The sequence below is a fragment of the Carcharhinus amblyrhynchos genome, chromosome 12 (genome assembly GCF_965287045.1).
Source record: "Carcharhinus amblyrhynchos chromosome 12, sCarAmb.v2.hapA, whole genome shotgun sequence".
Classification (NCBI taxonomy): Eukaryota; Metazoa; Chordata; class Chondrichthyes; order Carcharhiniformes; family Carcharhinidae; genus Carcharhinus; species Carcharhinus amblyrhynchos.
This window is the reverse complement of record NC_137335.1, coordinates 14648202-14670301: the sequence shown is the minus strand read 5'-3', so window position 1 is coordinate 14670301 and position 22100 is coordinate 14648202. Positions and strand designations below refer to the sequence as shown.

General features: G+C 47.9%; 1 protein-coding gene across 7 annotated transcripts in view; it reads right to left on the bottom strand.

Annotated features, from left to right (window-relative positions):
• Nucleotides 1-22100, bottom strand: part of syne1b (spectrin repeat containing, nuclear envelope 1b) — a 415064-nt gene that overhangs the window by 215874 nt on the left and 177090 nt on the right. For all 7 annotated transcript variants that reach the window (XM_080200097.1, XM_080200090.1, XM_080200089.1 and 4 more), the window contains 9 exons: nucleotides 21410-21565; nucleotides 19327-19497; nucleotides 15250-15576; nucleotides 12550-12702; nucleotides 10615-10782; nucleotides 9157-9333; nucleotides 6844-6990; nucleotides 4543-4668; nucleotides 1167-1343 (listed from right to left, as the gene is read on the bottom strand). In XM_080200097.1, coding sequence (XP_080056223.1) covers nucleotides 1167-1343; nucleotides 4543-4668; nucleotides 6844-6990; nucleotides 9157-9333; nucleotides 10615-10782; nucleotides 12550-12702; nucleotides 15250-15576; nucleotides 19327-19497; nucleotides 21410-21565 — 1602 coding nt within the window. The remainder of the gene's footprint in view (nucleotides 1-1166; nucleotides 1344-4542; nucleotides 4669-6843; nucleotides 6991-9156; nucleotides 9334-10614; nucleotides 10783-12549; nucleotides 12703-15249; nucleotides 15577-19326; nucleotides 19498-21409; nucleotides 21566-22100) is intronic.

Here is a 22100-nt window from a genome sequence, read left to right as displayed (position 1 = left end):
TATTTCCTGTTGGGATTGCCCCATCCCCTCCCCCACTCCCGGCCACTGACATTATGGGATTCCCACCATGAAAAATCAGGAACCGCATTAGCGGGCCCCCCCGCTGTATCATCCTCCCCACATCCGGAATTCCATCCCACTGGCAAGGTTTACTACAGGACTTGACAAACAGAACCCGCCGGGGGCACACGGGTAAGCACAGACCTTCAGGGGAGAGGATCGTGCCTGGGCAGTACCCTGGCAGTGCAGATATATCAGGGCACAGAGTCACAGAGGTTTACAGCACGGAAACAGGTCCTTCGGCCCAATTTATTCATCAGGGCACAAAGGGTTAAATTACGAGGATGGGTTGCGTCACCTTGAGTGTGCGTTCCCCTGAGGATTAGAAGGTTTTGGAGTGATCGATTGGAGGATGTTTAAAACCATTAAGCAGTTTGATGGGGGAGATACAGCAAAGAAAAATGATTTGTTCTGATAGCGGAATCCAGAATAAAGGAAAATCACCCTAAAAATTAGACTTAGGTTATTCAGGATGGAGATCAGGAAAATGCGGAACTCTTTCCCTGAAACGAGAGGAGGGGGGACCAATTGGAGTTTAATATTGATAGTAGTTTTGATTTGATTTGATTTATTATTGTCACATGTATTGGTATCCAGTAAAAAGTATTGTTTCTTGCGTGCTATACAGACAAGGCATACTGTACATAGTGTATGTAGGGGAGAAGGAAAGGAAGGGGTGCAGGATGCAGTGTTACAGTCATAGCCAGGGTGTACAGACTTCATATAGGGTAGGTCCATTCAAAAGTCCGATGACATCAGGGAAGAAGCTTTCTTGAGTTGGTTGGTGCGTGAGCTCAGAGTTTTGTATCTTTATTGATGGAAGGTGAAAGAGAGAATGTCCGGGGGGGCGTAGGGTCCTTGTTTATGCTGGCTGCTTTGCCAAGGCAGCTGGAAATGTAGATAGAGTCAATGGATAGTGAATAATATTTTGTTTATTGAGGATGTGAAATAAAGATGGGGGCTAGAATGGGGTTGAGTTACAGATTGGTCATGATCTAAATGAATATTTATATTGTTCTGAAGTCAAGGGGCTGAATGGCCTCCTCCTTTTGTCTGACAATCTCGGGGTTCTGTATTTCTCTGTTAATATGGGGATTATTTCTTACCTGCACCTGGGCCAACTGTTTCTGAGCAATTTTCAGCTCCATTTCCGCCGGCCTCCTCTTTAGGCTCTGGAGCTGCTGCTCGGTCTCCAGGAAGTAGGCCGCGAGCTCGGCTTTCTGCCGTTTGATCTCCTCCCAGCCGAGCGCCAGCTCCTGCGATCTGACCAGCTGCTGCTCAATCTGAAAGACAGTAAGGCCTAGGTTCACCTCACTGACCAACATCACCTCCTGAGGACCGTGCCAACATGTAACGGGGGGGGCAGGGGGGAGCAGCATCGGGTTGGACAAACACTTGGGGTGTTGGAGTTATCAGTGGGGTAGCCCTCCCGTCTCCTGAGTCAGAGAGGGGTACTTTCCGGCCACCCCAAAACCAGAAAATCCCGCCCAAGGTCAACAGATCTTTCCATGGTCCACCTCTCCACCCACTGCGATTCCCATGGCAGGCAGGGTGGTAACTTCCACCACCCCCTCCCCCGCCAGAAGGTTCAAGCCCCATTTCAAAGATTTGAACGCACGATATAGTTTGACTGATAGTGTGGGAGTGCTGCACTACCCAGAGATGCCGTTTTCCAAATCAAATGTTAAACCGAAGCCTCACTTCCCCATTCAGGTAGATGTAAAAGATTCCAACTGGCATTATTCCGAGTTCTCCCAGTGTCCTGCTCAATATTCATCTCTAAGCAGTTGACCTGCTCATTATCACATTGATGTTTAGAGGAAAGGTTCTTATTTAAGGAAAGAGAAATTCGACTGAGCTCCAAATTCTCCGTTTTCATTGACGGGGGGGAGGGGGGGTTGGGTGCAGAGTGCGGGGCGTGCAAGAAATCCAACCTCTATGTACCGGCAATAACCCATGAAACCTAGTATTCTCTGCTATGGTGTGTGCCATCAAGACCTGTAGCAGGCTTGAAGGGCTGAATGGCCTACTCCTGTTCCTATTTCTTATAGTCCTATATCGCTGTATGCCGATTGAGTGCTGCCTTTCCGACATTACTATGGCAACGCCATTTTCATTGGCTGTGAAGTCCTGTGGGAAATCCTGAGAGGTAAAATAATGAATGCAATCTATCCATTTACCCCTGTTTTTCTGTTTCTGCCTCATGAAACATCGCATTAGACAATGCACTGGTACATAAAAGCCCTGTGGGTGCTCTATATTCTTCACCGTGACTCACTGAAAACCTTGACAAACAAGATCAATTTAGCTTTTAAGAACTGAAGATTTAGCAGCTGATATGACAAGGGATGGCAGTAGCTTAATGGTATAGTCACTAGACTAGTAATCTAGAGACCCAGGGTAATGCACTGGCAACCCAGGTTCGAATCCCCCCATAGCATTCAATAAAAATCTGGAATTAAAAGTCTAATGATAGCCATGAAACCATTGTTGATTGTTGTAAAAACCCACCTGCTTCGCTAATGTTCTTTAGGGAAGGAAATCAGCTGATCTGGCCCACATGTGACTCCAGAGCCACAGCAATGTGGTTGACTCTCAACTGCCCTCTGAAATGAAGAGCAGTTAGGGATGGACAATAAATTCTGGCCCAGCCAGCAACACTCAGATCCCATTAAAGAATAAATACACAAAACCAGAATTTTTAATTCCAACTTTGTTCAGGGTACAAAAACCCCAAGGTTGATGACATCAAATGTTTCGGTTCTAGTGCCATGAACATGCAAATGGGGCTCTCAAAATCTTCAAAGGCCTTTTCAACCATTTAATTTTTTTGGTTTCAGACTGAACTGGTTACTAATAAGTTGGCAATGGAATGTGACGCTACTGTGCCTTTAAGGTAAAAAAGATATTTTAAGCATTTTTCTCTGCAGTTATAAGGAGTTCTGCTTTTTCAAAAAATTTTGGTGCTGAGATGGCTAAGCAGATGTCTTTTTACTCCTTCTATAGCCATATCAATGGGTCTTTATCAATGGGTCTTTTTGTTTATTTTTTAATTTGGGCCTAATGCAGTGTCCTGGAGCTTTATGAACTTTATGACCCTTTTGAATTGTTGGGGGAAGGCTGATTGACAGGTCAGGATCAGGTGGTTCCTTCACAGAGGAACCCAAGGATTCAATTTCAGTTTGGCTACTTAGAAGCTGTTAGGACTCCACACTGGAAAGCAGTACGTCTGTGTCTCTCTCTGGTATTGGAAATTGAGCCCTTGGTGGCTGGCTAACTCATAACTAGAGGCAAAGAGTGTATCCATCTCTTGAAGTGGTTTGCTGGCTAGAAACTAGAGGCCAGCAGTGGCTTTATCTCTACCTCAAAGTGCACTGAGAGATCCAGGTTGAGGAAGTCATAGTTTCAATTCTCTATCCAATATACTAAGTTCCAACAGGTGTTGCAAAGCTGCAAGATCCAGCATCACATGAGCATACTTGCTTTCTGTGCTAAGCCTGGAATGGTGGTATATGTTTGTAGGGGTGCTTGTGTTGGGAACAGTATTCATAGCTGTTAAACTGTTATATAACATCATCTTTCTTGTTTGTAATTGGTAAAAGTTATTGTCTTATTATATGTTAACTCTATCCTTCGATAAACTTTGTTTGATGAAAGAATCATAGAACTTCTACAGTGCAGAATGAGGCCATTCAGCCCACTGAGCCTGCACCAACAACAATCCCGCGCAGGCCTTACCTCATAATCTACCCAGCAATTTCCTCGGGCACTAAGGGGCAATTTAGCTTGGCCAATCAACTTAACCTGAATAACTTTGGTCTGTGGGAGGAAACCGGAGCACCCGGAGGAAACCCATGCAGACACGGGGAGAACTTGCAGACTCCGCACAGACAGGAACCCAAGGCAGGAATTGAACCTGGGGTCCTGGTGCTGTGAGGTAGCAGCGCTAACCACTGTGTCTCCCTGGTGAGTTATTTGAATATCATAGCTGGAGTGAAACATCTTACGCTTACTCATGCCAAAAATTCAAAGTGTAAAACCTATGGTCTAGGCTGACTTCATAAAACAACTTGGGGTTTATTTTTTCATTCATTCCTGGGACATGGCCATGGCTGGCTGGCCAGCATTTATTGCCCATCCCTAGTTGCCCTTGGAGGGCAGTTGAGAGTCAACTGTGGCTCTGGAGGCCAGACCAGGTAAGGACAGTAGATCTCCTTCCCTAAAGGACATTAGTGAACCAGATGGATTTTTCCAACAATCGACAACAGTTTCATCAGTAGATTCTTAATTCCAAACATTTTTCATTGAATTCAAATTTCACCATCTGCTGTGGTGGGATTCGAACCCGGGTCCCCAGAACTTTAGCTGAGTTGCTGGATTAATAGTCTAGCGATAATACACCACTGGGCCGTTGCCTCCTCTGGATTATAATGGAAATAGCACATCGAGAACAGGCCAAAGAAGAGAGACAAGATAGATTACCGCTTGCTTGGTATATTGGATCTCTGCCGCTGTCTTTTTCACAGTGTCATCGGACAGGTCACACATGGAGCAAAGCAGCTCGAGGTAAGTACTTGCCTGCTCCTGCAGAGCTCGGTAGTATTTCACCTGTAGCAAGGTGGATACAGAGTTATTAGCCTTATACCATGCAACCTAACCTACCCTGCACAATACACTCACAATGGGAACAATTTTAGCACATCCCATAACAAAACAAAGACTCTGGGGTGATACACAGAGTAGACTGAATCAGAATCCTTCATTGGCAGAGGTTTAGAATACAAAAGTAAGGATATGATGTTGGACACTAGTGAAGCCACAACTGGAGTGCAGTATGCAGTTCTGGTCACCATTGTTATATGGCTAGATTGGAAAAGATGGGCCTGTTATCCCCAGATCAGTTTGAGAGGAGAGTTACGAGAGGAGTTTAAAGACCATAAAGGGTCTAGACAGAATGGTACTCAGAATCGGGCACAGTATTCCACTTGATTAATGACTTTTGGGGTCTAGTTGCAAAACAAAAGATCCCATATTTTTTATCAACAGTAAGAAGTCTCACAATATCAGGTTAAAGTTCAAATCTGTAGGGCTTTAACCTGGTGTTGTGAGACTTTTTACTGTGCCTCCTGCCCCAGTCCAACACCGGCATCTTCACATCTTTATCAACAGAACACACGTGAATGAGAAGTGGGCTGAAATGAGAAGAATTCTTTCCGAAACTCATTAAAAATTAACTTTACAGAGACACATTTACCGTTGCAGGAATATGTGATGGAATATTCTTGGCTTGCCTGGATAAATGCAACACAAACAACACCCATGAATCTCAGTGTCATTCTGAACAAAGCAATGTGCCTTCTTGGCAGCCAATCAATCACCTTACACATTAATGCCTTCAATGCCAGCGCAGTGCGTTCTCTGACAGGGTGCACAGTAGTAACTTTTCAAGGTTCATTTGACAGCAGCTGTGACCTGTGCCATCTAGACTTCCAAAGCAGCAGACACACTGGAACACCACTGTCTGCAAGCTCCCCTCTCAACTCACTCACATTCTGACTTGGAAATACATCACCATCCCCTCACTGTGGCTGGGTCAAACTCCTGTCAGTACAACGGGAGCACGTGGACCTCCAGAGCTTCCAGCAGAAGGCCTGTTGCGGTGGACCAGCGGTTATTCTGGCGTCGGGTGACTATCCTTGTGTGGTTTGCACATTCTCCCCCAGGGTTTCCTCCGGGTGCTCCAGTTTCCACCCACAGTCCCAAGATGCGCAGGTTAGGTGGATTAGCCATGCTAAATTGCCCCTTAGCATCAGGGGGACTAGCAGGGTTAATATGTGGGTTGACGGAGATAGGGCCTGGGTGGAATTGTTGCCAGTGCAGGTTCGATGGGCTGAATGGCCTTGTCTGCATTGTAGGGATTCTATGGATCTGATACAGAGGGAGCATTTGAGTGCCACCTTCTCAAGGGCAATTAAGGCTTCAAGATGTCCACAACTCACGAGTGAATGATAAGAGGGCAAGCTGTCAGCACTTATAGCTGGAGATATACAATCGATCACACAACCAGTTCCCATTAAATTCACAAATGTCACCCTCGCTGCCACATCTGAAGGTGTAAAAAGATCTCAGGATAGTTGCGTGCAGCACCACTCCAGAGTTTCTGCAGATCCATGCTGGATAACACTGGGAATGTTATTAGGATGGGGGGGAGGTGTGGGGGGTTGGCTCATGTTAGAATCTAGAACAGGACAGAACAGCAACAGGCTCTTCGGCCCACAATACTGTGCCCAACATGACGCCAAATTAAACTAATTCCTTCGGCCTGCCCTTGGTCCATGTTCCTCTACTCCTTGCATATTCATCTGCTAATCTAAAAGCCTCTTAAGCACCCCTATCGTATCTGCCTCCACCACCACTCCTGGCAGCACATTCCAGACACCTACCACTCTCTGTGTAAAAAACCTGCCCCTCACATCTCCATTGAACTTTCCCCCTCTCATCTGAAGTGTGTGCCCCCTAGTATTAGACATTTCAACTCTGGGGAAAAGGATTCTGACCGTCAACCCCATCTACGCTACTTGTAATTTCGATCAGGTCTCCCCTTTAGTCTCCGCCACTCCAGAGAGAAAACAACCCTAGTTTGTCCAGCCTCTCCTTATGGCTCACACTCTCGAATCCAGGCAGCATCCTGGTAAACCCGTGCCGCCCCCTCTCCAAAGCTTCCACATCCTTCCTGCAATGCAGTGACCGGAACTGAAGGCAGTATTCCCAGTGCGTTGTTACCTGTTTGAGGGATTTCTGGGGGCTGACTGGAGGACGGGCTTGAGGCTCCAGCTCCTGCTGTACAGAATGGAGCCAGGCTTGGCACTGCTGCAAGGTGTCCTGGTGACTGACGTGTCTCTGGAGCTCCCGTTCCAGGCTCTGGTACAGCTGGGACAAAGACAAAGGGCAACAGAGTTAGTGATCTGAGAGTTATCCTGTTAACCGGTGTAGTTTGCAGTTCGCTGTACGCGTCTCATCAACGGCGACCCCAATGGGGTGTTGTTCCCTCTGCAAAGTGTGACGATACTGTGCCTTTAAGAAATGTATTGTATATCATGTCTCTGGTGAAATGTATATTTGTACTTCAGCTCTGATTATGGCGCTGACTGTCTACAGCTGGCAGCTCAGCATGCAGGTTAATTGGGGGGGTGGCACAGTGGCACAGTGGTTAGCACTGCTGACTCACAGTATACACATTCCACCCGTGTCTGTGTGGGTTTCCTCCAGGTGCTCCAGTTTCCTCCCACAGTCCAAAAGACGTGCTGGTTAGATGCACTGGCCATGCTAAATTCTCCCTCAGTGTATCCAAACAGCTGCCGGAGCATGGTGACTAAAGGATTTTCACAGTAACTTCATTGCAGTGTTAATATAAGCTCATTTGTGACAGTAATAAATAAACTTTAAACTTTTAATTGCTCCTAATTACTGGAGTGTTTGTTTTAATCTCAGCGAATGTTTTATTGTTATTCTTAGTTATTCCCTGGGGCTTCAGAGTAGGGTTTGAATAGGTTGATGGAGAAGAAAATTATATGGGTGCATGGAGCTAGGCTTACAGAGGAAAAAACAAGCAGGCAGTTGCAGTTTGTGTTTGAAAAGAGCAGTAGCTTTTTCCCTTTCTCTCTCCATCTTTCTGGGAATTGAAGTCTGAAACCTGCTGGGAAAGAGACATCTCTCTTCAGAGGTTAACAAAAGACAAGAGGTGTTTTCTCCTCTCTCTCACTGGAGTTCGGCTGTGTGAAAACAGGTTTTTCTCTGTGGTTGCTGTCTGAGAGTCAGAAGACTGGTGTTTCTCTGTATCGCTGTCCAGAGGGGTTAAAAGGCTAAAGGACTGAGAATTCATGTAAGCCTCAGTGTCTTGCTAACTGATTCTGCAGAGAAATTGATGTCTATGGGGAATACTGCTTAAATTGAAACTAATAGAAATAACTCGCAGTTAAAAATTACAGCTTGTCATGTTTAAGGTAAAATGTATGCTAATTCTTTTTTGTTACATGTTAACCATTTTGTTAAATAAAGTTTGTCTTAATAAAAACTTCCTATTGAGTCAATAGAATCACATCTGGAGTGAAACATACCTTATCCTCACACTAATGCCAAAATCCAAAGAAGTAGTTGGAGTCTTGGGCTAACATCATAATATATCCTGGAGTATCTGATCTGATCCCTACCAGGGGCTTCATGGGAAAAATGCAAAAGATGTGCCAAGTCTAGCCCCTGCCACCCTCTCTTTGCCTTTCTCCTACAACCAAGGGGGTGGAATGCACATACAGCTGATCAGGCACGGACATGGTGGCATAGTGGTCAGCACTGCTGCCTCACCGCGCCAGAGACCTGGGCTCGATTCCGGCCTTGGGTCACTCTCTGTGTGGACTGTGCACTTTCTCCCCGTGTCTGCGTGGGTTTCCTCCGGGTGCTCCGGTTTCCTCCCACAGTCCAAAGATGTGCAGGTTAGGTGGGTTGGCCATACTAAATTGCCTGTTAATGTTAGGGGGATTACGGGGGTGGGGCCTAGACAGGATTGTGATCGGTGCAGAATCGAAGGGTCGAAAGGCCTCCGGGATTCTACAATTCTATGAAACTTACAAAATTCTTGTAGGTTTAGACAGGGTAGATTCAGAAAGAATGTTCCCACTGGCAGAGGAGTCCAGAACTAGGGGTCATAGTTTGAGGATAAGGGGTAAACCTTTTAGAACTGAGGTGAGGAGAAATTTTTTCACTCAGAGGGTGGTGAATGTCTGGAATTCACTCCCACAGAAAGGGACTGAGGGATATGGGGGGAAAGGGGAGATCAGAATATTGAATTGGATGATCAGCCAGGATCAAAATGAAATGCGGAGCAGGCTCGAGGGGCCGAACGGCCTACTCTTGCTCCTATTTTCTTTGTTTCAGGAAGGTGCAGATTTCAACTTGCCCCCCCCCCCAACCCCCAGCCACCCGCCCCACCCCCCACTCTGAGATTTCGAATCCTGGTTCACATCTCAATTTGAAACCCGCCCACCAAAGTCAGAACGATACAAAGCAAGTGCGGTTGTGAGTGTGATGACTCATCCTTACCCTCTCCGCCGTGCTACAGATGGCAGAATAACTGTCCCGGATTCCCTGCAGGTGACCTTGGACCTGATGCCTAAACTTCCCCTGGAGCTCCTCGGTGCAGTTGGCAATCAGGCCGTCACCCTTGCTTCTCAGGCTTGACAAGGCATGTTCAAAACCAGCAATCTCCTCCATGATTGGCTATTAGGAGAGAAAAACAAATTGGGTCACATCAGGTCATCCTGCAGACATTGTGCTCAGGGGGACGGTAACTCAGCATCGATTAGCAACACTGGAGGAGGCCATTCAGCCCCTTCAGCTAGATCATCGCTCATCTATATCCTCAGTCTCGATCGGCACTGGTTCCTATTATCAACAAAAGAATTATCAATCACAGTTCCGAAATTTTCAACTGATCCCCTGTCTTACCAGATTCTCTAGGAAGAGAGTTCCAGATTTTTGAGGGAGAAAGTTCCAGGATTTTGAGAGAGAAAGTTCCAAATTTTTCATGGTGAAAGCTCCAGATTTTTGAGGGAGAAAGTTCCAGATTCTTGAGGGTGAAAGCTCCAGATTTTTGAGGGGGAATATTCCAGATTATTGATGGTGACAGTTCCAGATTCTTGAGGGTGAAAGTTCCAGATTTTTGAGGGGGAATATTCCAGATTTTTGAGGGAGAAAGTTCCAGATTTTTGAGGGAGAAAGTTGACAATCAAGCCAACTTTTCTCCTCGCCTCTATGTGAAGAAATGTTAGAGAGAGATGATAGAAGGAAAGATAGAGGGAGATAGATGAATAGACAGACAGACAGGCAAACAGACAGATAGACAGACAGATATTGTTTCCTCTGGTGGACATCCGGAATAAAGAGGCACAAACTTAAAGTGCATCCAGGATCCAATTCCATCCAGGATTGATGTGAGAAAACATTTCTTCATTCAAAGGGCTCTGAAAATCTAGAATTCTCTTCCTCCGATAGGTTGTGGATGCACAGGACCAACCGGATCTTTCCAGGCTGTGATCTGTACAGTTTATGGGTTCGATATTGAGGGATATGGGACAAAGGCAGGCAACAGGGAATGAGTACAGACCAGTTACAATCTGAATGGCTGAATGAGAGACAGTCATTCCGATGTTACTGTGCACACACAGAGAAGAGGAATATACACACAGACCCGAGGAATACACACACAGAGAAGAGGAATACACACACAGGCCAGAGGAATACACACACAGAGAAGAGGAATACACACACAGGCCAGAGGAATACACACACAGAGAAGAGGAATACACACACAGAGAAGAGGAATATACACACAGACCCAAAGAATACACACACTGGGCCAAGGAATACACACACTGGGCCAAGGAATACACACACAGACCCGAGGAATATACACACAGGGCTGAGGAATACACACTTAATCCTGACCCTGAGAGTTTTCCAGTGAAAGCAATTTATTTAGAATGTAAAGTTGTTCTGCACCTTGTGCCTCGCCAGATTCTGTGTGGCAATCTCCAGGTTGGTGCTGTGGGTGGTGTCCGGGGCCACCAGCCTGGTGGAGATCTGGAGCAGCCACTTCTCCACCTCTTGTAGGTTACTGTTATAGTCCTCATGCTCTCTCACTGTCTCTTCCAGAGACTGCACACACACCTAGGAAAGGAAAATCAGCAACATACTGACTACAAACTTCACAACAGTCACTGGGATTTCCTTAAACTCATTCTTGGGCTCTGAGCATTGTGAGGCCTCTCATTCTATCTCTTGCTGCCCTGAAAAGCTGGCGGTGCAACTGAGAGCATTGTCGGCCACTTCAGAGGGCAGTTCAGAGTCAACCACATTGGTATAAACGGAGTTTCAAATACTCCCTGAGAAATCTACTAGATGCTAATTAATCCATTAGTTCTGTCTGTGACTAGGCTGGAGAAGGACATCTGCAGCCCTTACCCGGAACCCTGACCCTGAACCCGGAACCCTAACCCTCAATCCACACCCTCAACTCCGACCTTAAACCATGACCCTGGATCATGACCTTAAACCATGACCCTGAACCCTCACCCTGAGCCCCGACCCTAAACCCAGAGCCCTCACCCTGCACCCTGAACCTTGACCCTGCGCCCTGACCGCGAGCTCTTAACCCTTAGTCTGAACCCTGACCCTGACCCTGGGCTTAACCTGAGCCCTGACCCTGGGCCTAACCCTGAACCATGACCCTGAACCCTCACCCCGACCCTAAACCCTGAACCTGAACCCTCACCCTGAACTCTCACCCTGAACCTTGACCCTGAATCCTGGCCCTGCGCCCTGGCATACGCCTTTACCCTGGGCCCTGATCTGGAACACTGACCCTGGGCCCTTAGTCTGGGTCCTTACCCTTCTCATGATGTGAGATGCCGGTGTTGGACTGGGGTAGACACAGTAAGAAGTCTCATAACTCCAGGTTAAAGTCCAACAGGTTTATTTGGTAGCAAAAGCTACTAGTTTTCGGAGCGCTGGCTGCCCCTTCCTCAGACTCATCTGACGAAGGGGCAGCACTCTGAAAGTTAGTGGCTTTTGCTACCAAATAAACTTGTTGGACTTTAACCTGTAGTTATGAGACTTATTACTGTCCTTAGCCTTGTGACATACTGTACCCTGGGGCTTTTACTCTGGTACCTTTATCCAACACCCATTCACCAATCCAGACTCAGGGCGTACCCAAAGTCTTTTTACCCTTGAATTGATCGTGGGACCCAGTTCCTGCTGTGGGATCCGTCCCCTGACCCTGGAGAGCTCATTTTGATCCCAGGGCCTGTATCCTCACTGTGGACACTTACTCTGACCTTGTGCATCCTTACTTTCACTGTGGGCCCCACCCTGTCCCAGAGGCCCCTCACCCTCACTGTGGCCCCACCCTGATCACCAGGGGCCTTTACCCCTACGCTGGCCCCACCCTGACCCTGAGGGCCCTTGTCCCTACTGTGGGCCCACCCTGACCCCGAGGGCCTTTACCTCTATTGTGGGCCACACTCTGATCCCCGGGGGCCTTTATCCTCACTGTGGCTCCACCCTGATCACCAGGGGCCTTTACCCCTACCCTGGCCCCACCCTGACCCCGAGGGCCCTTGTCCCTACTGTAGGCCCCACCCTGACCCCGAGGGCCCTTATCCCTACTGTAGGCCCCACCCTGACCCCGAGGGCCCTTACCCCTACTGTAGGCCCCACCCTGACCCCGAGGGCCCTTACCCCTACTGTAGGCCCCACCCTGACCCCGAGGGCCCTTACCCCTACTGTAGGCCCCACCCTGACCCCGAGAGCCTTTATCCCTACTGTAGGCCCCACCCTGACCCCGAGAGCCCTTGTCCCTACTGTAGGCCCCACCCTCACCCTGAGGGCCCTTACCCCTACTGTAGGCCCCACCCTGACCCCGAGGGCCCTTACCCCCACTGTGGAGCACAATTCCTGGTAGTCGGACAGCAGCTTCTTCAGATTGTCACTGACTGCAGGGTCGTGAATGAGCTCGAAGACAGCCTCACCCTTCTCGATCACCAACTTTACCCCCGGCTCATGAGAGGCGATGGTCTGCTGGATGGCCTGAAAGTAAATAAAAGATGTGAGGTGTGTGCATCGTACAATCAGCAACTCTGCGACAACCGGGTTTCAAAGCAAATTCTTATCATTAATCATGGACTGCAAAATGTGGGGAGGCGATGGCCTAGTGGTATTATTGCTAGATATTAATCCAGAAACTCAGTTACTGTTCTGGGGACCTGGAATCCTGAATCCTGGAAGGTGGTGGAATTTGAATTCAATAAAAAATATCTGAAATTAAGAATCTACTGATGATCATTGTCGACTGTCGAAGAAACCCATCTGGTTCACTAATGTGCTTTAGGAAATCTGCCATCCTTACCTGGTCTGGCCTACATGTGAATCCAGAACCACAGCAATGTGGTCGACTCTCAACTGCCCTCCAAGGGCAACTAGGGGTGGGCAATAAATACTGGCCAGCCAGCGGCACCCATGTCCCATGAATGAATAAAACACAAAATGAGAAGTTTCAATGACGATAGGGCTAAGTAGGTAGGATGCTTGGGGGAATGGTATTCGGAGTGAAGTAGAACACTGGAAAGTACCTGAGGGTTTATTTTTATCACTTTGGACTAAAACAGGCTCAGACTGAGGACCTTCACACATTTGGAAGATGAACCTTGTCCAGCTTGATGTATTAGGACTCTGGATCTGTCCTCGATGGAGTTTAGAAGAATGAAGGGGGATCTGATTGAAACTTACAGAATACTGAAAGGCCTGGATAGAGTGGACGTGGGGAAGATGTTTCCAGTAGCAGGAGAGACTAGGATCCGAGGGCACAGCCTCAGAGTCAAGGGACAACTCTTTAAAGCCGAGATGAGGAGGAATTTCTTCAGCCAAAGGGTGGTAAATCATTGCCACAGAAGGCTGTAGAGGCCAGGCCATTGAGTGTATTTAAGACAGATAGATAGATTCTTGATTGGTAGGGAGTTGAAAGGTTATGGGGAAAAGTCAGGAGAATGAGAAGCCATGATTGAATGGCGGAACAAACTCGATGGGCCAAATGGCCTAATTCTGCTCCTATGGTCTTATGAAAGCTTGACACATCTGTACTCTAGGAGCTCGAGTGGACAATTTGCTGTGGTGCAATCTACATTGCACCAACTGCAATAAGTATAAATCCCTTCCATTTAAGCCTGGCTATTTCTATTGTAATCTGGCCAGTATCTCAGAGTGGATAACCTGCGCTGGGGAAAGCCTCGTGTTCAATCTTCCTGTATTAGCCAGAACTTCCAGCTGCTTTTTCTCCCACATTGGCCTTCCTGTCCTTGGCCTGCTGCTAATGTGTCCCAGTGAAGTTCAACAGGCAAGCTGGAGGGTCACTGCTTCACCTTTCAACTCCATACCCAAGGCTGAGTGGAACGATTTTAGATCCCGGCCACCACCTCGTGTCACGTTTATTTCATTGTCTTTTTTCCCTTTCTTTCTTCACTCTGCATTCAGCCAGCTGCCATCCATCCATTCACACCCCATTGGGACACACCCTTTATTTCCTTTACTATCCTCACTCTTGACTCTTGAGCTTTTGTCCCATGGAACCTTTGGTCTGGCCCTCACAGACCTTTCCCCCTCCTCTGTTCACGTTTTCTTTCATTCGAACCTGGGATGTGGGTGTCGCTGGCTGGGCCAGTATTTATCACCCATCTCTGAGGGCAGCTGAGACTCAGCCACGTTGCTGTGGCTCTGGAGTCACATGTAGGCCAGACTGGGTAAGGACGGCAGATTTAAAGATTTTAAAGTTTATGTATTAGTGTCACAAGTAGGCTTACATTGACACTGCAATGAAGTTACTGTGAAAATCCCCTAGTCGCAACACTCCGGCGCCTGTTCGGGTACACTGAGGGAGAATTTAGCATGGACAATGCACCTAACCAGCACATCTTTTGGACTGTAAGAGGAAACCAGAGCACCCGGAGGAAACCCATGGGGAGAACATGTGGACTCGGGAATCGAATCTGAGTCACTGGCGCTGTGAGGTAGCAGTGCGAACCACTGTGCCACCCTAAAGGACATTAGTGAATCACGTAGGCTTTTACAACAATCATCAATGGTTTCATGGACATCATTAGCCTTCTAATTCCAGATGTTTATTGGAATCAAATTTCACCATCGGCTGTGGTGGGATTCGAACTCAGGTCCCCAGAACATTACTCTGGATTACTAGTCCAATGACAATTCCTCCTGCCTCCCTTGCTCAAAACAAATTAAGTTTCTATCATTTCCTCAGTGTCAACAAAAGGCCGTCAACCTGAAACGTTGGGCAGGATTTTACCTACATGTACATCCGAGGTTCGTACGACCCCGCCTGAGGCCAACAGAGGTTGCTGTTCTCTGAGCCTCGCCCGCCCCGGAATCAGGGTAGGCGTGCCAGTAAAATTCTGTTCGTTAATTCTGTTTCTCGCTCCACAGGCACTACCCGGCCTGCTGGGCCTTTCCACCATTTTCTAATTTTATTTCAGACTTCCAGCATCTGCAGTATTTTCCTTTTGAGTTATTTTCCCAGCATGCCCCACATTCCCCCCCCCCCCCCCCCCACCGATCCCCCTTTACCTTGTACTTTGCCAGCTGGGCCTTCTTCTCATACAGTTCCACCTTGGGGTCCACCGGGATCTGTAAGATGGCCTGGTACTCCGCCAGCCACTTGCTTTGGCTCTGGTACTTGTCCGAGAACTCCTTCGTCAGGTACAGGCATTTCTCCAGGTTGCCGCGTTCCCTCCTGATGGAGCTGGTCAGCTCATTCAATTGTCCGATGTGGCCGTCCATCGCCTCCCGCAGACTCTGGGCCTCAGGCCCCTCCAGGAACTCGATGGCCTTCTCGCCCTTCTCAAGAATCATCTTCAGCAAGCTGTTCCCCATGTCAATGTCATTGTGCAGGCTCTGGAAATGTAAAGAGTGGCTTTGAAAAACAAGAGAACTGCCTGCAATGTTCCTCAGGAATCTTCCAGGTTTGTGGACGGTTCCACAGTTCCCCTTAAGGATCTTCACACATAGAACCATAGAACATTACAGCACAGAAACAGGCCATTTGGCCCTTCTTGGCTGTGCCAAACCATTTTTCTGCCTAGTCCCACTGACCTGCATCTGGACCATATCCCTCCACACCCCTCTCATCCATGTACCTGTCCAAATTTCTCTTAAATGTTAATAGTGAGCCCACATTTACCACCTTATCCGGCAGCTCATTCCACACTCCCACCACTCTCTGTGTGAAGACCGTCCCCCTAATATTCCCTTTAAACTTTTCCCCCTTCACCCTTAACCCATGTCCTCTAGTTTTTTTCTCTCCTAGCCTCAGTGGAAAAAGCCTGCTTGCTTTCACTCTATCTATACCCATCATAATTTTATACATCTCTATCAAATCTCCCCTCATTCTTCTATGCTGCAGGGAATAAAGTCCTAACCTACTCAATCTCTCTCTGTAATTCAGTTTCTCAAGTCCCAGCAACATCCTTGTGAACCTTCTCTGCACTCTTTCAACCTTATTTACATCCTTCCTGTAATTAGGTGACCAAAACCGCACACAATACTCTAAATTCGGCCTCACCAATGTCTTATACAACCTCACCATAACATTCGAACTCTTATACTTTGATTTATAAAGGCCAATGTACCAAAAGCACTCTTTACGACCCTATCTACCTGTGATGCCACTTTTAGGGAATTATGTATCTGTATTCCCAGATCCCTCTGTTCTACTGCACTCTTCAGTGTCCTACCATTTACGTCTTGGCTAAACTAACTGTGGATCGAAAGGGGCTGGCTTATCTTCATTGATAGGGCTCACAGCTCCCTGAGGGACAACTGAAAGGATCATTAGGAGGGCGGAACGGTGGCACAGTGGTTAGCACTGCTGTCTCACAGCGCCAGGGACCCAGGTTCAATTCCAGCCTTGGGTCACTGTCTGTGTAAAGTTTGCACATTCTCCCCGTGTCTGTGTGGGTTTCTTCCGAGTGCTCTGGTTTCCTCCCACGGTCCAAAGATGTGAGGGTTAGGTTGATTGGCCATGCTAAATTGACCCTAGTGTCAGGGGATTAGAGGGTAAATGAGAGTTTTGGGAATAGGGCCTGGGTGGGATTGTGGTCGGTACAGACTTGATGGGCCAAATGGCCTCCTTCTGCACTGTAAGGATTCTATTCGTGATTCTATGAGTGAAAATGATGTCCAGTGTGTCCAGGCTGCAGAATGTGCACCACCTGAACCTCACAGCCCAGTATCAATCCCAAAATGAATTCCCAGTACCTCATTCCCTCTTTGCCTCTCTCCCTGTTCTCTCCCCACTGCTCGATATTGATCCCAAAACTAATCCTGGTGCCCATCTCTCACCACATCACATGAACCTAGGAGCAGGGAGTAGACCATTCGGCCCCTCAGGGCCTACTCCACCATTTAACTGGATCATAGCCAATCTTCCACCTCAACACCATCTTCCCGCATCGTCCCCTTCTCCCGTGATGTTACTGGTATCTGGAAATCGATTGACCTCTCTTTTGGACAAGCTCAATGACTGAACCTCCACCATCCTCTGGGACAGAGAATTCCAAAGCTTCGCCAGCCTCTGAATGAAGAAATTCCTCCTCATCTCAGCCCCAAATGACCCACAGTTTATTCTGAGACTGTGTCCCCCTAGTTCTAGAACCACCCCACCACCCCCCACCCCAGCCCCCAGCCAGGGTAACATCCTTCCAGCATCTACCCCTGTCAGGCACTGTGAGAATTTTATACACTTCAAGGAGATCGCCTCATTGTTGTAAACTCTGGAGAATACAAGCCCACAGTCCCCTCAATCCCTCTTGTATCCAGCCCCCCCACAAAATAATCCCAATGCCCCACAGTCTCCCCCCTCAGCCCCCAGACGCGAAACCCATCGCATTGCCCTGCGCTCTCCTCACAAACCCTTAGCAATCATAGAATCCCTCCAGTGCAGAAGGAGGCCATTCGACCCATTGAGTTTACACTGATTCTCTGACTGAGTGTCTTACCCAGGCCCTCTTCGCCCACCCCACCCCCCAAGAACACCACACATTTCATAGACTCCCCTCAGTGCAGAAGGAGGCCATTCAGCCCACTGAGTCTACACACTCTTTGACAGAATGTCTGACCCAGGCCCTCTTCATCCGCCCTATCCCCAGAACACACGCATTTACTCCACTAATCCATTTAACCTACAGGTTTTTGGACACTAAGGGGCAATTGAGCATGGCCAATCCGCCTAAAATGCACATCTTTGGAGAGTGGGAGGAAACCAGAGCACCCAGAGGAAACCCACGCAGACATGGGGAGAACTCCACACAGTCACCCCAAGGCCAGGATTGAACCTGGTTCCATGGTGCTGTGAGGCAGCAGTGCTAACCATTGGTCAGCATATCCCAGAACTTATCTCAATATGCTCTTCTTCTCATAGTTCAGTGGTAATCCTAAAATTAATCCCACTCTTGCCCCATGATCACTGACCCCAGAATGAATCCCACTGCCATCTTTTCCCCCTGTCACCCTTCCCAATATGTTATTCACAGTTCTGGGAGCATGAATGTGTAAGAGCCACCTTGCTATGGTGGTGTTACCATCACTGAATTCCCCCACTGTCAACACCCTTGGGGTTACCATTGACCAGAAACTCAACTGGACTCGTCACATAAACACAGTGGCTACAAGAGCAGGTCAGAGATTAGGAATCCTGCAGCGAGTAACTCACCTCCTGACTCCCCAAAGCCTGTCCACCATCTACAAGGCACAAGCCAGGATGGAATACTCCCCACTTGACTGGATGGGTGCAGCTCCAACAACACTCAAGAAGCTTGACACCATCAGGGATGAAGCAACCCAATTGATTGGCACCGCATCCACAAACATCCACTCCCTCCGTTACCAACACTCAGTAGCAGCAGTGTGTACTATCTACAAGCAGCAGCTCACCAAAGATCCTAAGACAGCACCTACCAAACCCATGACCATTTCCATCTCCAAGGGCAAGGTCAGCAGATAAATGGGAACACCACCACCTACAATTTCCCTTCAAAGCCACTCGCCATCCTGACTTGGAAATATATCGTCATTCCTTCACAGTCAGCGAGTCAAAATCCTGGAATTCCCTCCCTAACGGCATTGTGGGTCAACCCACAGAACATGGACTGCAGCGATTCAAGAAGGCAGCTCACCACCACCTTCCACCACCAGGGGTCACACTCTGAGGATTCGGGGTAAATCATTTTGGACAGAGGAGACATTTCTTCACCCAAAGAGTGGTGAGCCTGTGGAATTCATTACCACGGGAAGTAGTTGAGGCCAAAACATTGAGTGTATTCAAGAGGCAGCTGGACATAGCACTTGGGACAAATGGGATCAAAGGTTATAGGGAGAAAGCAGGATTGGGTTATTGAGTTGGACAATCAGCTATGATTGTGATGAATGGCGGAGCAGGCTCGAAGGGCCGAATGGCCTCCTCCTGCTCCTATCTTCTATGTGTCTGTTTCTCAAGGGCAACTAAAGATGGGCAATAAATGCCAGCCGGCCAGAAACACCCATTTCTCATGAATAACTAAAGAAATCATGCAGATTTACACACACGTCTTTGACTCTTGCAGTGAAGGAATCCAAATGAGTGCACACACGCATGTCCCTTTCTCTTACCTCAAATTTTTTGATCTTGCTTTCCATGGCCGCTTTGTCCACCACGTTCAAGGGCACGGCCATGTTTTTGAAGTTCTTCTGGGCTGCCCTGAGCCAATCCGTGTAGGTGCCCAGCGCCGAATCAGCTTCTTCCAAGGCTCTCAGCTCCTCCCTCAGCAACTTGGTCTGGTCCTATGGGAAAAGAGAGAGACTGCCCAGTGTGGGATGTGACACGCACCCATAGCACTCTGCCAGGCCGATTCACCAGAACAGCAACACTGCAATATCAATCCACCCGGGTTAATCCCTATTCCTATAACCACGGTCAGTGTGGCGCACTCTCAACCCTGAGACTGAGGCTTCAGGCCTCAGGCCCCACAAGACCACCGAATCCTCACTCAGAGGGAGTGCTGCACGGTCAGAGGTGCCAACTTTCAGGGAAGACGTCTAATGGATGCCCCATTTGCCCTCTCAGGTCAACATCAGAGACGCCATGTCTCTATTTCTTCTTCCCTCCCCTTTATTCAAGGTGACCAGATCACCAACAAGCTGTCCTGGTCCCTCCACACCGATGCTTTAGTTAGGAAATCCCATCAATGCCTCTCAGGAGGCTAAGGAAAGTCGGCATGTCCATTACGACTCTCACCAATTTTTACAGATGCGCCATCAACTTTTATTTATTAGTGTCACAAGTAGGCTTACATTAACACTGCAATGAAGTTACTGTGAAAATCTCCGAGTCGCCACACTCCGGTGCCTGTTAGGGTACACTGAGGGAGAATTTAGCATGGTCAATGCACCTAATCAGCACATCTTTTGGACTGTGGGAAGAAACAAGAGCACCCAGAGGAAACCCACACAGACACGGGGAGAATGTGCAGACTCCGCATAGACCGAAGCTGGGAATTGGATTGGGTTTCCTGGCGCTGTGAGGCAGCAGTGCTCACCACTGTGCCGTCGTGTCGCCCCATAAAGGTTAAGTAGGGGGTGTATAAAAACATCCTTTCCAGATACAGCTCCTGCTCTGACCAAGTCCGCAAGAAACTACAAAGGGTTGTGAGATGTATCCCAGTCCATGATGCAAACCAGCCTCCCATCCTGCTGCCTCAGAAAAGCAGCCACAATACTTAAGGACCCCATTCTCTCTTCCACCTTCTTCTGTCGGGAAAAAGATACAAATGTCTGAGATCATGTACAAACTGACTCAAGCAATTCAAGAAGGCAGCTCACCACCACCTTCCACCACCAGGGGTCACCATGCCAAAATATTGAATGTATTCAACAGGCAGCTGGATAGCTCCTTCCCTGCTGCCATCAGACTTTTCAATGGACCTTTCGTACATTAAGTGGATCTTTAATGTATATCACTACATTCTGCATCCTCTCCTTTCCTTCTCCCCTATGTATGGTATGCTTTGTCTATATAGCGTGCAAGGAATACTTTTCACTGTATACTAATACATGTGACAATAATAAATCAAGTCAAATGAATTATTTTATCACAGCCCTTAAACACCTTCCCTCTTAATAACACCTGTCTGACCAGTGGGAACAGCCCGACATGATTTACTGTGTCACGATGTTGGAGGTACACACCCTCAGGTCACTCCTTAACCGTCTCATCACTTGTGGAGAAAGATAGACATAAGTGTTAGTCCTCAGGCCTGTGACATCCGAGGACATGTTCTGCACTGAGGGAGCAATGTACAGACAGAGGTACAGTGATGACTGAGAGGGGTACAGAGCCTGCTAATGCCCATGATAAATATGATGTGGAGATGCCGGCATTGGACTGGGGTGGCACAGTAAGAAGTCTCACAATGCCAGGTTAAAGTCCAACAGGTTTATTTGGTGTCACGAGCTTTCGGATGAAGGAGCAGTGCTCCGAAAGCTCGTGACACCAACTAAACCTGTTGGTCTTCAACCTGGCATTGTGAGACTTCTTATGAAGGAGCAGTGCTCCGAAAGCTCGTGACACCAAATAAACCTATTGGACTTTAACCTGGCATTGTGAGACTTCTTACCATGATAAATTCGGTAGGGAGTGCGGGTGCCCAGATGCCTGTTTGGCACAGGCCTGATTTTTGAGCTGTTGGCTACGTACCACCACGTGAAGCAGGATGCCCTGGTATCGGGCAGCGAGATGGGTAGCCTGGCTTCCCACGCTGCTGTTGATGTGGATCTCCTCCAGGACCTGGTGGGCCAGCAAGCCCACTCTCTCCACTTCATCTTTCCGAGCAAGGATTTCTTCATTCCATTTCTATGAAGGCAGAAGGGAAAATGAATCATCTGTAAATTTAAATCTAACTAATAGTATTTTACAGAGCCATGTTGACTCTGCCTGATTACCTTCCGCAAGTGTAACTTCTTTAACAATGACTTCTAACGATTCCTCAGGACAGGCATGAGGATATAGGAGATTGTCATCGACTTCAGGAAGTATGTAGGAGAACATGCCCCTGTCTACGTCAACAGGGACGTCGTGGAAATGGTCGACAACTTCAAGTTTTTAGGTGTCCAGATCACCAATAACATGTCTTGGTTCCCCCATGCCGACACTATAGTTAAGAAAGCCCACCAATGCCTCTACTTTCTCAGAAGGCTAAGGAAATTTGGTTTGTCCGCTACAACTCTCACCAACTTTTACAGATGCACCATAGAAAGCATTCTTCCTGGTTGTATCACAGCTTGGTATGGCTTCTGCTCTGCCCAAGACAGCAAGAAACTACAAAGCTCGTGGATGTAGCCCAATCCATCACACAAACCAGCCTCCCATCCATTGACTCCGTCTACAC